Source organism: Syngnathus scovelli, chromosome 3 (assembly GCF_024217435.2).
Source record: "Syngnathus scovelli strain Florida chromosome 3, RoL_Ssco_1.2, whole genome shotgun sequence".
In the NCBI taxonomy this organism is placed as follows: Eukaryota; Metazoa; Chordata; class Actinopteri; order Syngnathiformes; family Syngnathidae; genus Syngnathus; species Syngnathus scovelli.
This window is the reverse complement of record NC_090849.1, coordinates 24,379,762-24,393,574: the sequence shown is the minus strand read 5'-3', so window position 1 is coordinate 24,393,574 and position 13,813 is coordinate 24,379,762. Positions and strand designations below refer to the sequence as shown.

The window sequence follows — 13,813 nt, the reverse complement described above, 5'->3', positions numbered from 1 at the left end:
TGGGTCCGAGTCTGAGCTTTGAAGCCACAGCAGTGTATAAATTGGACAAACCAAACGATGAAAAAAGTGCATTTTATTGTCTGTAAATATGCTAATAACAGTTTCATATTAAATCATATGTAGAATATGATATTGAAAAGAATCATTATTCTCAAGCTACTAGATTAGAGTAGGAGTATAAAAATGACAGTAAATAGGGCACAACGTGATTCACTGAGAGGTGAGTCATTGATCAAAACGTACAACTAATATTTTTTTTGTATTTACTTTTTGGAATGACTCATTTAAAGCATTTCTGCAGCAGAGCTCTCACTCAGAGATCACAACGTGCTGCCCGTGGCGTTATTAGCCGTGTGGGCTTCACGATGGACCTTTCCCTCGCCCCTGCCCGATGTGTGGAACCAGCGGCCACCGGCGATTGCCAAACGACAAGACTATCTCGTTTACGCGTCTTACGGGAGGGCGAGCGAAAAAAGTGAGGCGCGCCGAGGCTGGCTTTCAGACAAGCGGGGATTGTTTTCCGACAGGAAGCGGAGCAAGGAGTGGCCTTTTGGAGTGACATCACGACCGGCCCGGACCGGCCCGGCCCAGCCCGGCGGCCCACGCTCCGACACTATTTATAAACAACCACTTTGACCCAGTTCATGGCAGAGCTTGATCCTCAAGTCTACTATCTGAGCTTGCAGTATTATGTAAGCGCCCTCCAAGCAGGCACGACGGCTCGCCTCCAACGGGCGATTTATGACACAGCGAGGAAAACTGATCCCAGAGCACGCAAAGGCTCAGCGTATTCTCACGTGCGCACTACACCTGTCAGCAAAGGGCAATTTTGTCATGACACACCGCGGTGCCTCTTGTTGCCGTTCATTCGTCAGCATGTTGAAAAGAGTTTCGAGTGCTCTCTCCCTTGGATGCTGACGTCTCGCTGCTACGTTCAACGGCTCTGCGTGACTCAGCGAAATAGAACGGGGGTGTCGAAACTTTTCCTTACCGGGACAGCATTTTGAAAGGTGAACTGACACCGGCCGGCTGTCCGCGTCGGCTCGGCGATGCGCGCACATACCGCTGTCCATGTGACAGGTCAGGGTGTGGCAAACAGACGGGATGGAAATAGCATCTGGCTGAGAACCCGTGTTTATGAAGGAGTGCCAGTCCACAAACGGGCCAGTCGGAACGGCGAGCCAAGCCAAAGTCTGGCCTGAGCACCCTCGTATTCGGAAGCTGGCCGTCCCGTCCCGTCCCGTCCTGCCGCGCCAGCGCCATCGCATAACTCACAAAAAAGACACAGCGGACCACAAGAAGGCCGGAATTGTTTATGCGCTAACCTCTAAAAGGGAAGAAGAGTGTGAGAGAGAGCGAGAGAGAGGGGGACGTTGCGTTAAATGCTGCTGTTGTGCATGCAAAACGGCTTCCACCTGCTTCGGGAGCAGTTGGCCTCTCGAGCGTGCACGAGTGTGACGAACGTGAGTGGGAGTTTGATCTGCTGCAACTTGCCTTATGCTTTGTTGATCAAAACTCACACATGCTGCTAGTTTGGAAAGAAAGCAACAGCAAACACCCTTAGGTCGAGAAAAAAAAAAAAAAAAACACCGTTCCGGCACAACCTCAACATTTGGAAACCAACAACAACAAAATTCTTCTAAATTTAAACCCAAACTTGAGGTTGAACAGTCATCGCCCGCGAGACGTCAGCTCAGTGAAATGTCAACGGCGAGAGATGCGGATATTTTAGAAAACGAACAAGAGTGTCACTCGTTCTTGTCAAATGGCAGCCGAGGTGCAAATCTTGACTTAGCACAGCGTGTACAAAGGCTAAGGTTAGGAGGCCCAGATAACACAAATGCCTTGGTGCCCACGCACTCCCATCCCATCCCATCCCATCCCATCCCATCCCATCCCATCCCATCCCATCCCCTCCCCTCAAACAAACACCGTGATGTCGTTCAGGGACCCCGCCGAGTGGATTAAGTGCACATCTGGGCGACAAGATAGAAAAGACAGAGGCCCAGACGGCAGAGGAAAGAAAGCGCGTGCGAGCGTTTACGACGTATTTTCAAGTATTAAGGCCAGCGGATGGCGACGTTTTTAAACAGTTAGCACACATTTGTCGTTGGAGGCTTTCCATTAACTTTTGCCACAAACGCAAAAATCACTTATAGTATTTTGGGCGCTAAGCAAACAATGGGGAAATATTCATTAGTGAGGGACTAATGGAATCTTAATGGAAGCTCAAAAAGGAAAAAGAAAAAAAAAAATAGAGTAGCTTTTAGACAAGCTGGAATCTTGGATAAATGAATATATCGCATTGTTTGCAAGGTTGATGAATGGAGGGAGGGAGGACATTAAAAGTTGGGGACTGCCGAAATGGCCAACTTCACAGCTTTGGATGCTTAAGTATGCTTGAGAGGGAGCACCGTCTTGTGACACTTCTCTTTTCTCAAGCCATTCACTGCTCTGGGCCCAGGAAGCTGGGCCCTTTGCCATATTCTGAGCCGGCCCACACGTCCGCCTGCCGCCCACCAGGAAGAGGAAATTAGAACCATTCCATCCTGTCATTTCTCCGCCACCGGAGCAAAGCGGGAGAAAAGAAACCAACACAGACACACGTGTCTTCAAAAAAAAGATTTGTGTGTACGCTGTTGCGTTGATTTGTTTCATCTGCTGGCGAATGTTTCAACTAAACGCTTCTGTGTGTGTGTGGGGGGGGGGGGTTTAAAAGTGTGCGCGAGGCCTCTTCGGCAGTCCTGGGAGGAGCCACGGGAGGAAGCAAAACCTTAACAAGCCCTCCGGAAGATGAGTGGGAGCATCCAACCACTCCCTTAAGTACCTCTGCTTTGCATGCCTGTGTGTGCGTGCGCGCGTCCATGTGCGTGTTTATGAAAAAAACGAAAGCGGCTGAAGGAATGGAATAGCACTCGCTGCTGCTGTCTGCTCAGATGGGGGCGACCTTTATGAATAAGAACCGTATAAACTGTCTTCCAGACACACGTCCGCCGCAGCCCTTGTTCTCTTTTACAATACACACGGCAGCTCTTTCGGTCTTAGCACTCTGTAAAGTAGCGCTTAAGAAATAAATGAAAGAAAATAAAAAAATAAAAAAAGCTATTGTTTGCATTGGTGAAAGATGCTGCTAAATGATTGATTTTTTTCAAAAGAGTATTTAAAAATGAGGGATGGTTGATAAATACAGTGCAAATGAACTCACGATGACTTGAAAAAAAAATGCTCCGATACGACAGCACCGATACTATTTTATGAGTCTGATATAGCTGATGGGGAGCCCTGTGGATATTTTTTAAATTGGTAAACATAAATTAATGAGCCATCTGACAAGCACCAAGTTGGAAAAAAAAATATGACTTACTTTTTGAGAGGGTCGATAACAGTCTTCTGGATCTGGTTGACCTATGGTTTAATAAAAGACAAAAACACATCAGTATCAAGAGGGGGTGAAGTTACAAATTGTCAAAGTGAGTTACACTCAAACTAAATCCCTGCTAAAATTCTCACTCATTAGCAATAATGTCGCTGTACAAATGACAAAATACATTTTAAACAGAGCATTCAGGAAAAGGGGGAATAAGTGTGTGTGTGGGGGGGGGGGAGTAGAAGGGAGCATGTAGAAAGAAAGAAAAAAAAAACTTTGCTGATCATTTTATTGCATGCAAACCCTGAGGTGAAATCCGTGAATATTCATTGCGCTTGATATACAAAAGGATGCAACTGTCAGGGGACGGACATGAAAGCAAAGCCCCTCTGATTTCAAATCCTGTGGAAGGTGGGCCGCCACACAAGATGAAAGTTCTTTGCAAACAAAAACATTTGAAACAATAACAGTTTATCTTTTTTTTTTTTTTTTGGGGTACATTTACTTTCTGGTTGACAGGAAAAAAGGGAGGGTTGCATGTGTGTGTGTGTGTGTGGAAAGGGTGCCGGGGTGTGCATCCGTGTTAAATGGATATGAATGAACATTTCATTTCAAGGCCTCCAGCCTTAGTAGAAGTTAGCAAACAACTCCTAAAGTTTCTCCAAACGATAGTTGGAGCTCACATCCGCAAAACATGGCAGAGTCGTTTGAGAAAGGTAAATGCATAGAAGACGGAAGGACAACTGAAAAGACAGACGAGTGAAGCGTCAGCGACGTCCGACGATGATGATGAGGAAGAGCTTGCCCGCTCTCGGAAGAAGCTCGGCCGATACGGCAATCTAACAAATGGAAGCGAGGTCGCAGCTGCGCGATGTGAAAAATGCCCCGACCAGATACGAGAAGGCGTTGTAACGCCGAGGCCCGTTTCCAAGTGCAAACTGCTTGATTGTGGTTGGAGGGGGTAAAAAAAACAAACAAGTGTATGGGAATTCACATGCTCTTTTGTTTTACATATTCAGCCCCCCCTCCCTCCTTGCCGCTTCTCAAAGGTGTTAGCATGCGGCGAGGAGGGAAAAGAAGAGCAGCGGCGGATTTGCTTAAGCATGCCGGTGCCCTCTACCCTCTGCCCCTTACCGCGGCGGAGAGGAGGGGCGGAGCTATTCCTCGGAGGGCCTCGCGGAGCCCGAGGCCGGCGCTCAAGCTGCAGTCTCCGTCAGTGAGTCACGGAGCAGAGGCCAGCCCGGCACACAGGCCTCCCAAAAATATCGCAGAGGAAATCAATATCCCTCCAAACGCAGCGTGCTCTAGCGCGCCGCCGCCATCTACGCTGGGGCTCAGCTTCGGCAGCGGTGCGCCGGCGGGGCTGCGCGCCCTCCTCAGCCCCAGAAATAAACACGCAGACCTGGGCCACTGCTGCCTTCATTATCGCTCGGCGTTTCATGCGCTGGCTGGCTGCTCTCGCTCACTCGCGGGCCCCGCGGCGCAACATCTCGTCTCAGCGCCGAGCCCAGCCAAGGGTGGCTTGCTTTTGTGTCTGTTTTTTTTTTTTCTTTCTCTCTCTCTCTCTCTCTCTCTCTCTCCCTCTCTCGCCAGGGTTTGGCTGTGGGTGCCGTCGGAGTCGGCAGTCAGCTGGCGCGGATGTGTGGAACACCTAGCGAACGCGCGGCAGAAAAAGTGCTCGCCGTGTCTTTCTTGCCTTGAGCTCATGTTGAGCCACTTTACACAAAGTCAACACGCAATGAAGGTTAGGAAGTTTATTTAGTGAGACGGGGGGGCGTGGTGGATTTTCAAGTGTGACGGGCTGTCAGTTCCTCTCTAGCTGAAGGTTGTCCATCATCACCGGGAGGGAGGGGAGGGGAGGGGAGGGCGAGGGGAGGGGATCGGCGTCTGACTGAGTCAAGAGCTAACAAAGCACTGCGCTCTGTTGAGTATCAACAACCTTTTCCAGTTGCTCATTGTGCCCACTGACATGAACACTGCTGTTACGGAGATAACGAGACAACTTGATTAAGTTGACGAAATGGAGGGAGTGCAGGAAAAATTGAATCGGACTCAACTGTATAGCTTAACTTATTTATTTGACATTATTTTCTATGTAAAAGTATCATTATTCTAAAATGTATCCCAGTGTTATTATTTATACATGTCCGGAACAAATGAATTCTTTTTACATTATTTCCTATGGGAGATATCGCTTCGGTTTTTGTAATTCAAGAATTAAGAAACAACCGCGCAACCGTTTTGTACATTTGCGTATGAAATGGTGGAACAGTCCCGTCACTTTAGAAGTACATCCAAAAAAGATTTTGTGGGTCAAGTCCACACTATTTGATTAAGTTTTCAGTCCTCACGAGTTTGACTCGCGTGATTTCCACGGCAAAAGTGATTACCTAGAAAATGGTTTTATTCTATTTCGAGACAAATGATTCACAAGGTAATTGGACGACAACAAAAGCAAAATGCAACACCATCTTCCCAATGACGCACAAAGTTCCAGATTAAATAGAAAAGGTCTGATGTCAATCTCCAGCGTTGCACATTTTGTTAGTCTTGTGCCTTGAGGATACACACATTATGCAACTATGATTCACACCGCAAGTACCCGTGGCTATGATTCTTTTCAAAAGCTCACCAACACTGAAATGTTGTTGCGAAAAAGACAAGAGTACGCCGGGGTATTTATTTTGGAATAAAGCGAGCTAAAATGACCTTTATTATCATCAGCTACTTCCTCTCAGATTGGGCCACTTTTCTCACTACACGTTGTCTCTATTGTTGTGTCTGTCACAGCACGACTGGAAACAACCACATCCGATTGTAAAGTGCACTTTTTCTTTTTTCTCTCTCAATATACTGTAGAGTTAACGCCTCGCCTAGAAAAGAGGGCATGATCGAGCACGATTCTAACCTTCTCCTGGTTAAAGGAGTCCATCGTCTTCATGGCGGTGTCCAAAGCCGTCATGGACTCGAGAAAGGCCTGGTCTTGCTCACACAGCGGGTTACTCAGAAGGTCGGCCGAGATCTTCACTGCCGCTTTCGACATGGCTGAGGAAGACAAACGAGAGGATCTTGTCACATTTTTGATAGACACGGCGCATTATGGCTTCGGTGTCCGAACTAATGAGCTGCGTTGCGGGAAACGCGAGATGACAGGAAAGGCCGTGGTGAAAATGGCCTTCATGGAAAGGTGGAAGAGTCCACCGGTCTGTTTTCACACTTGTCTCCAGAGGCCCATTTTCAAGCAATTAATTACCTCGGTGTGGTGTTCTTGCTTTTCTCACCAGCTGACAAGTAACACGCTGCTGGCCACCAATGTGATGGCGTCTCAAATGACGCAGACAGAAATGGGGGTCAAAAGAGCCCAGTGACGATTGAGATGATTACTTGTTTGAATTAGCCGTCTGAGAGTCTTCACACTTGAAGTGCACAAACACTTCCAGTAATTTGACTCGAGAGTGCTTTATATACATTTGCATTATTTCCTATGGGGAAAATGGTTTTGGACTATCAATATACTAATGAGGGTTGGCCGGGTACCGAGAAAAATATCGGTAAGCTATGATACCGGCCTGTGATACTTAAGGCAAAACAAATCTGACATACAGTAAGCCCTCCGCACCAGTAGGTGGCACTACACTGTGGCTGTGTGATATGTTGGTCAATCAATGCGTGTCAAAGAAAAGAAAAATCTTTGTTTACAATTACTTGAAGTTGTTCACTCAAATGCAATGTTCCAAAAAAAATAAAAAAAAATATCGGCACTGGTATGGGTCTAAAAAAAAAACAAAACAAAAAAACTGGTATCGAAAATCTCCAGTACTGATCTCTGCGTTCACCAATGAATAAAATAAGAAAACCCCATGAGAACAATAAAACCTCTGTATAGCAAACAAGTATATTAAGGAAATAAAACCAAAACAGAACAAGGTGTGAGACACCTCCCCCATTCCCCTACAAAAAAAAAGACATTTAAGAGTACAAGCGCCTATGCACACATTTGTTGTAACAGCCTAAAAAAGCCTCAGAAAGATTAAGGCAGCGCTCTGCATTCTTTCATTTCATTCGCCGACTGGTTCCAAGATCTGGCGCACTTGGCAAACGAACACAAACAAGACAAAGATCTTTGCAGTCTTGAAAAACCTGCCAATCAACAAGTAGCGATCGATGGCATCCAAAAGTGGGAGCCCGCATCGTGGCGGCGGCGGAACAAACCTAAATCAGCCTCCGTGCTCTTCTTCATGTCCTTGTGAAGCTTTTTTGTCTGATCCTCCAGCCTGCGACGAGAGGAAGAATGATTATCGGCAACGATCTGCTGCGATGTAAACAGTCAATATGGCTTCAAGAGACACAAAATAATAATGGCGGCAAAATCCAGAGTTCAACGGTTTGATCGTAAACAATACAAGTCTGAATCTAGTTGGAAAAAGTATGCTACGAGAAGAAATTACACGTTTGACTGCGTACAAAGTTATTATGGCATCTTTTAGATAATTAACCCAACAGGTTAACATCAACTATATTTGCTGTAAAAAGCATTATTAACGCCTTTCATCATTCCTCTGTACATATTCCACTGATGGCTGTTCAAAATGGCAATTACCCGACTAAGGAGGCAGAAAACACACGCCGTTCATTATATCAATCGAGGCGAACGAGAGCTTTCCAATCTCCCTCGAGACCACCGTCAGTCACGTCTGCTTTGATGAACAGGCAAATGGGCTTCCATTTCCGCATCAGCTTTGCGACATTTGGGGGCGCGACAAAAGCCGGACAAGGAAATCAAACGTGTGTGGGATTTGTTTACAAAATGGATGGAATATTGTACATGAAGGGCAAAAACATATTTGACTTTTTTTTTTTTTTTTTTTTGCAGCCTAATAAGCGAGCGCCGTGCTGCGTTCGAATCATCGATTCTGTTACATAATGAGTTACCCACACGATTCGGTATTAGCTTCACTCAAAACACAATGGACGTGTTTGCTTGTGGTTTCTGTGTGGGTTGAAATTCAAACTCTGAAATATTAGAAGGTCAGAGGAGGGCGGCTACATTTATATTAATTTTACCTTCATGACTCTCAAATTGATTTTTGGAGCGATTGACAATTCGCAAAAAATTGTCGGACTTTTCGGAAATTTCCAGAGTACAGGGACTTTACTTGGATATTTTAAAGTGCTATTGTTTTTGCCCAATATTAAGTACCGGAATTAATTGTTGCATTTATATTGACATTTTAACAGTTTCCATTCTTCAAGTGCTCCCCCCCCCGCTCTCTCCACAGTTCCCATAATTTTTCTGTAGCACATTGTGAAGCACGTGCAACACTACTAATAATTATTAATAATCTCATCATGCAGCAGACTGGACTTTTTTTTTGTTGTTTTTTTTTTTCTGACAGCGTGGGCAAGATGTGTCCCGCAGGCCATCTGTTTGACACATGTGGACTACGGGGCGAGTGAAGATTCATTAATTAATACCTATCATAACACGCTTTGGAGCGCCTTGACGTTTTCAAGGATTTCACAGAGAATCGCCAGCGACCAGATGGAGGTTTGTTCCAAAAATGTCAAGCGCGGCGAATGATGCAACGCGGCGCTGTATTGTTCACAGCACAGCTCTGTCAGAACAATCTCCACACTAACTTCTTATATCACTCTCACCAATTAGATGCAAGTGGGTCTCGCGGGCCGCAATTGCAAGCTTCATTTTCTCATAGTCACAATTTTTTTTTTTTTTTTGTGGTATTCTTGCAAACAGCAGACATTATTAGCAATACTTGTGGCAGGATTTAATCAGGATCCGGTCATTGCCGAATGTCTCACTTTGCAAGGATCGGCAGCACATTACCCCTCATTGTCACAAATATAGGATTTTTTTTTTTTTATATATATAGAAATTCAAAACATAGCACCTAGCATTGCAGTGATCCACTGAGATCAGCTTCCTCCATGTCACCGTGTACACAAGCCTACACGTGTTCTCCCAAACCTCGATCAATTCATATTTGGCGTACTTGACAATCTCTCTCGCCCCGTTGCCGCAGATTTGCTGCTCTCACCACCGACAGAGAGCAAGCGGGCGCGGCTGAGGAGAGTCATCAGGTGAGGTTTGAAGCGCTTTCCAAAAGGTGCTAATAGGGTGGCCTCATGGAACAGCTGCTGCTCCTTGACCCACTGCCCTACTGTTTTACCGCCACGTAACTTTCCCATATTAACAAAAAAAAATCACATTTTAGAAAAAACAAGTATTTATATTTGTTATAGAAAATATATAATATAAAATATATATACAATTTACATGTATATGAATATATATATATATTTTTTAACTATGAAAACAATCCTGCTATACAACAGGGCATGAGGAAAAGGAAAATCTCTAATTGCCCAGACACTAAACAAGAATCACTGCTTTTCATGGCAGATTTTTTTTTTTTTTTGGTGGACTGATAAGAATCTTTAGGGTGGAGCGGCAAAATGCCTGTACAAGCATGCCATGCTGACTCACACGTGAGGGTGATTGACACCACCACACCTAACCGATTAAGGCTCCTCCTACTGTTTGACTTTTCAACCAGATTCTGGTTCTAGTTTCTGGTTAAGACTTCTGTCTTGGTAAATCTCTGGTTTGAAATCTTTGAAGGCTTTCATGCGCTTTTATACTGTACAGTATTTTGCGAAATGAACATTTTTAAATTCAATTGCACACTGGTCCACAATTTAAATGTGGATGCTTCATAGAATTTTTTTTTCCAAAAATCGATTGTTTGAAAAAGACTCTTTGAAGGAAACTTTGGAGCAATTACAGTGACACCCCCCCCCCCCCCCGCCCCAAAAAAAAACAGTGCCTTTATTTCTCAATTGGAAGAACTCATAAACGAACCTTGACTTAAATGTTGACTTACTTTTGGAGCTTGTCATATTCCCTCTCAAAGTCTCTTTCAACCTGAAAATGAACAAAATACATACATGTACAGAAATGTCCAAATATCTGTTTGACGAACTTATGCCAAATGGCTACTTACAGTTTTGGAGACAATCTGCTTTTTCGGCTGGCCAATCTTGAAGGGAATCCTGAAATGACATCAACAATGTTAGTTTTGAGCGTATGCAACAATATTTGTAAACTGTAGATGCAATGTAAAAGAAATAATTCCAAAAGTGTCTTCTTTTTATTCAGTGCAATGACCCTTTTCAAACATAAAATGTGCCTTCGTTTCAAAAAAGTTGTCAAATTAACCCCTCAATAAATGTCACTCACATCGCAGTTGGGTGAATAACATGTTAACCAAAACTTTTCAACACAGTTAGGAAAAAAGTCAGAAAGCCCCACTTGAGTTTTGGCGACAAAACACCTTAGTTAAAAACACACACTCTTTTATCCCCATTTCAAAACCCGAGCTTTAATAAGTATCTCGGCAGCATCAGAGTGCTTTGTGAAGCCGACCGACGGCGCCTTAGCAAAAGCGCTAGCTGGCGGCTTGTCATTGATACGGCGCTAATGGGCTGAAATGTAAGCTATATGATGGACACTTGTGTCTGACAGGCAGGGCGAGGCAGCAGCTGTGTCAAAAGAAAGGTGTGTAGTCTAATGAGGTGGATGGATGGAAGGAAGGAAGGAAGGAAAAGAGAGGGAGGGAGGGAGGGCCCGCGTTGCGCAACCAGGAAGCAACGCAAAAAAAAAATAATTGTGTCAGGTACACTGATTGATAGCATCTTAAAACCACACACACACAATGCAGCCAAGACAATTAACAGACTATGTAAATGCACTAATGACTACCCAACAATTACCTTATTGTTTGTTTTTCTGGCTAACAGAATGCTAGCTTCCCGTAAAGAACTCAGGTATTAATTCCATCACTATTACGGTTATTACTTTTATGATTGTATTGTGTTGATGGTAAGTAGCCCAATTGGGCGTTGTTTTGATACTGCAAACAATACAAGTGTCGTTCTTTCACATGTTAGTTTCACAATTTGTTTAAAAAAAAGAAAGACTTGCAACCAATGTCCAACCATACACTCACTCGTGCCGTGCCTCATGTTCCAGCTCCGATGCCTGATTTTACAAGCAGTGTGAAAGGTTCTGCTATTGTCATCGCGACATCATGAGAACTCATTGGGATTAACTTTGGTCCTTTAACCGAGCTGTTAATGTGTTCAAAGTGCGCACTCAACATTTACTGCAACAGGCTCGACGACGTCACGGCCACCCCAAAGCACGTAAGCATGAACAAAGACGTGACAGTCTTCTGGCTATTCCAGAAGAGCCAATGGCGATCCACCTCGCCTCTTGCAACGAGCACAGAGCACCGGTTGAAGATGTTGGGAAGCCGAATTGTTCCGCCTCTGACCCCAAAGTCAAAGCTGTCACGTCAGAGGAGCAAGTGTGCGGGCCGCGCAGGAATGCGGCCCTCAGCAGGGTCCATAAAGACCTCTTTTCACGGCCGCTGCACCCCACTCTTGACCTTGTGTTTGGCCGTGCGTGCTGGCCCGAGAGTCGCTTGCCAGCCATTGACGCCGACTGAACCGAATGACGCCATGTCACTTGATCGCTCGATAGCCGTCGTCCTTCCGTTTTGCACCAACAATGTGCCAAGTGTCAGAAAAAAGGGAATGCGTGTGCAACGATGAAGAGGATTATTAACGTTGTTCCCGTTACGTCCTTAAGCTACGTTCGTGAATAGTGTTCAACTTGCTTGGCTCGGACCCATGCTAATTAACATGTGCCCACCGTAGGATATATACTGTACAATCACTGTACTCACAATTGTACCTGTATCTGGGTTTTAACTGAAGTCCAGTGAGTAAAGTGAGATGAAATTTCACTTTGCGTCCGATGTGAACGTAGCATTAGTACCCCAAATAAAAATATTAGCTATAACTTCTAAACCAAAAATGAAAATATCATATAATTGTCTACTTTTGTGCTTTTGTGTTTGAACTCTTCAAATGAATAATTTGACTTTACAGGGTCTTAAACTGTTATTGCCGGTGTCTAATGCCAATATTCGTTCAGTCAATCAACACAATTTGCGAACATTTTATTTTGTACCGGATGCCAATGCATCTACTTCCTTTCCCAGCTGGTCCAACTTTATTTACCTCACTCAAAACTATTTTCAGTCAGTTACGTCCCTCACCTCAACGTTGGTTGTAATTTATACGAGTGAGAACTATATTAAATTGACATGATGATGTGAATGCAACTGTTTTCGGCACAAGTGTGCAGGCAATGTCTCTGACGAGCGTGCTAACCTAACATGGGAACAGTGTAAACAGAAGACAAGCGCCCTTCACTAAAGTCTGACAACTCGGCTAAATTGCATGTTAAATCGAACCATCTTTCGGCCAGAATAATGCAAAGCACAGAATAAAGAATAAAATTGTAATCCATACATTTTTACGTGTACAATTCCTGCGTCGTTGCAAAGCCGAGTTAGCTTAGCACCCTTAGCGGGAATATAGTCAACAAAGTGTTCCAAAGGAGTTATATTGCATTAACTCAGACGATCTACACGACAACCACGTACATAATATGTCTGTTCAAATAAAATGAACATAGAAACACTGAGCAGGGCTTAGATAGACGCTAATGCTAACTTAGCCATAAGTTGTTATGCTACCAGGAAATAGCCAAAGCCCTGCTCGGCTTTGCTCAATGTATCGTTTCAAGCTGTATCAAGACTGCCTACAACCGAATCGTTCGCGTCGGGGGGAAATTGTGACTTACCAGCTCATTTTTGTTGAACTTTGAATCCAGTTTCAATGGGCTACTGTGTTTTCTTTCCAGGAACTCATCCCGCTTAGCTGAACGACGGGGCATCAAACAGGAAGTTGGACGATGAGCCAGCCAGCCAGCCAGCCAGCCAGCCAGCCAGCCGCTTGGGTTTCCTCCAAGGGAGGGAAGCGTCGCGACTCAAACTTGTAATCTCGCCTAAATTCACTTTTATTCTTCACATTGCACAAATTGGTTTGTTTTGATTTGGTGCGCGACTCTAAACGGTTGTTCGTTCAAAATAATTGTCAGAAAATAAAGATACACAAATACATCCTGCATGTGACGTTTGTTTCATTCAGTGCGTGAGAAGAAGCGAGAGTGTTGGAAGGTCACCTGCTCGCAAAGCCTTGAGCATCTGGCACTGGAGAAAATGGCTATGCTGGAGCAATCTCATGACTCACCTGAACTGGCTTTCCCAAGTATGTCAAGGGACCTGTTTTGAAGACGTGGAAGGAGCTGCAGGAGAACCAGTCTGAGGAGCATACGAAGGCTTGGAAAGTCCATCAGACTCCAGAGCAGATTACTCTATTAAAACTTTGGTAGTAAAGATCCGATTAGGATCAAACCACCAAAGACAAATTACTCACGTTTTAACATAATTGGTCAATTAAGATGACTCTGATTCAAACCATAGCTTGTGAGACACTTGTCCTGAAACCTTTCCG

At 44.6% G+C, this 13,813-nt stretch overlaps 1 protein-coding gene across 3 annotated transcripts in view; it reads right to left on the bottom strand.

Annotated features, from left to right (window-relative positions):
* Positions 1-13,264, bottom strand: part of bin3 (bridging integrator 3) — a 33,391-nt gene extending 20,127 nt beyond the window's left edge. For 2 of the 3 annotated variants that reach the window (XR_007490603.2, XR_007490604.2), the window contains exons 1-6: positions 13,101-13,264; positions 10,390-10,438; positions 10,270-10,310; positions 7,580-7,641; positions 6,276-6,412; positions 3,365-3,405 (exon numbers count right to left, since the gene is read on the bottom strand). Coding sequence is in view for 1 of the 3 variants with exons in the window: in XM_049763703.2 (XP_049619660.1) it covers positions 3,365-3,405; positions 6,276-6,412; positions 7,580-7,641; positions 10,270-10,310; positions 10,390-10,438; positions 13,101-13,108 (338 nt within the window). In the remaining 2 variants the exon portion in view is untranslated. The remainder of the gene's footprint in view (positions 1-3,364; positions 3,406-6,275; positions 6,413-7,579; positions 7,642-10,269; positions 10,311-10,389; positions 10,439-13,100) is intronic. The other variant, XM_049763703.2, reaches the window with a different exon arrangement.
* Between the last annotated feature and the right edge of the window lie 549 nt (positions 13,265-13,813).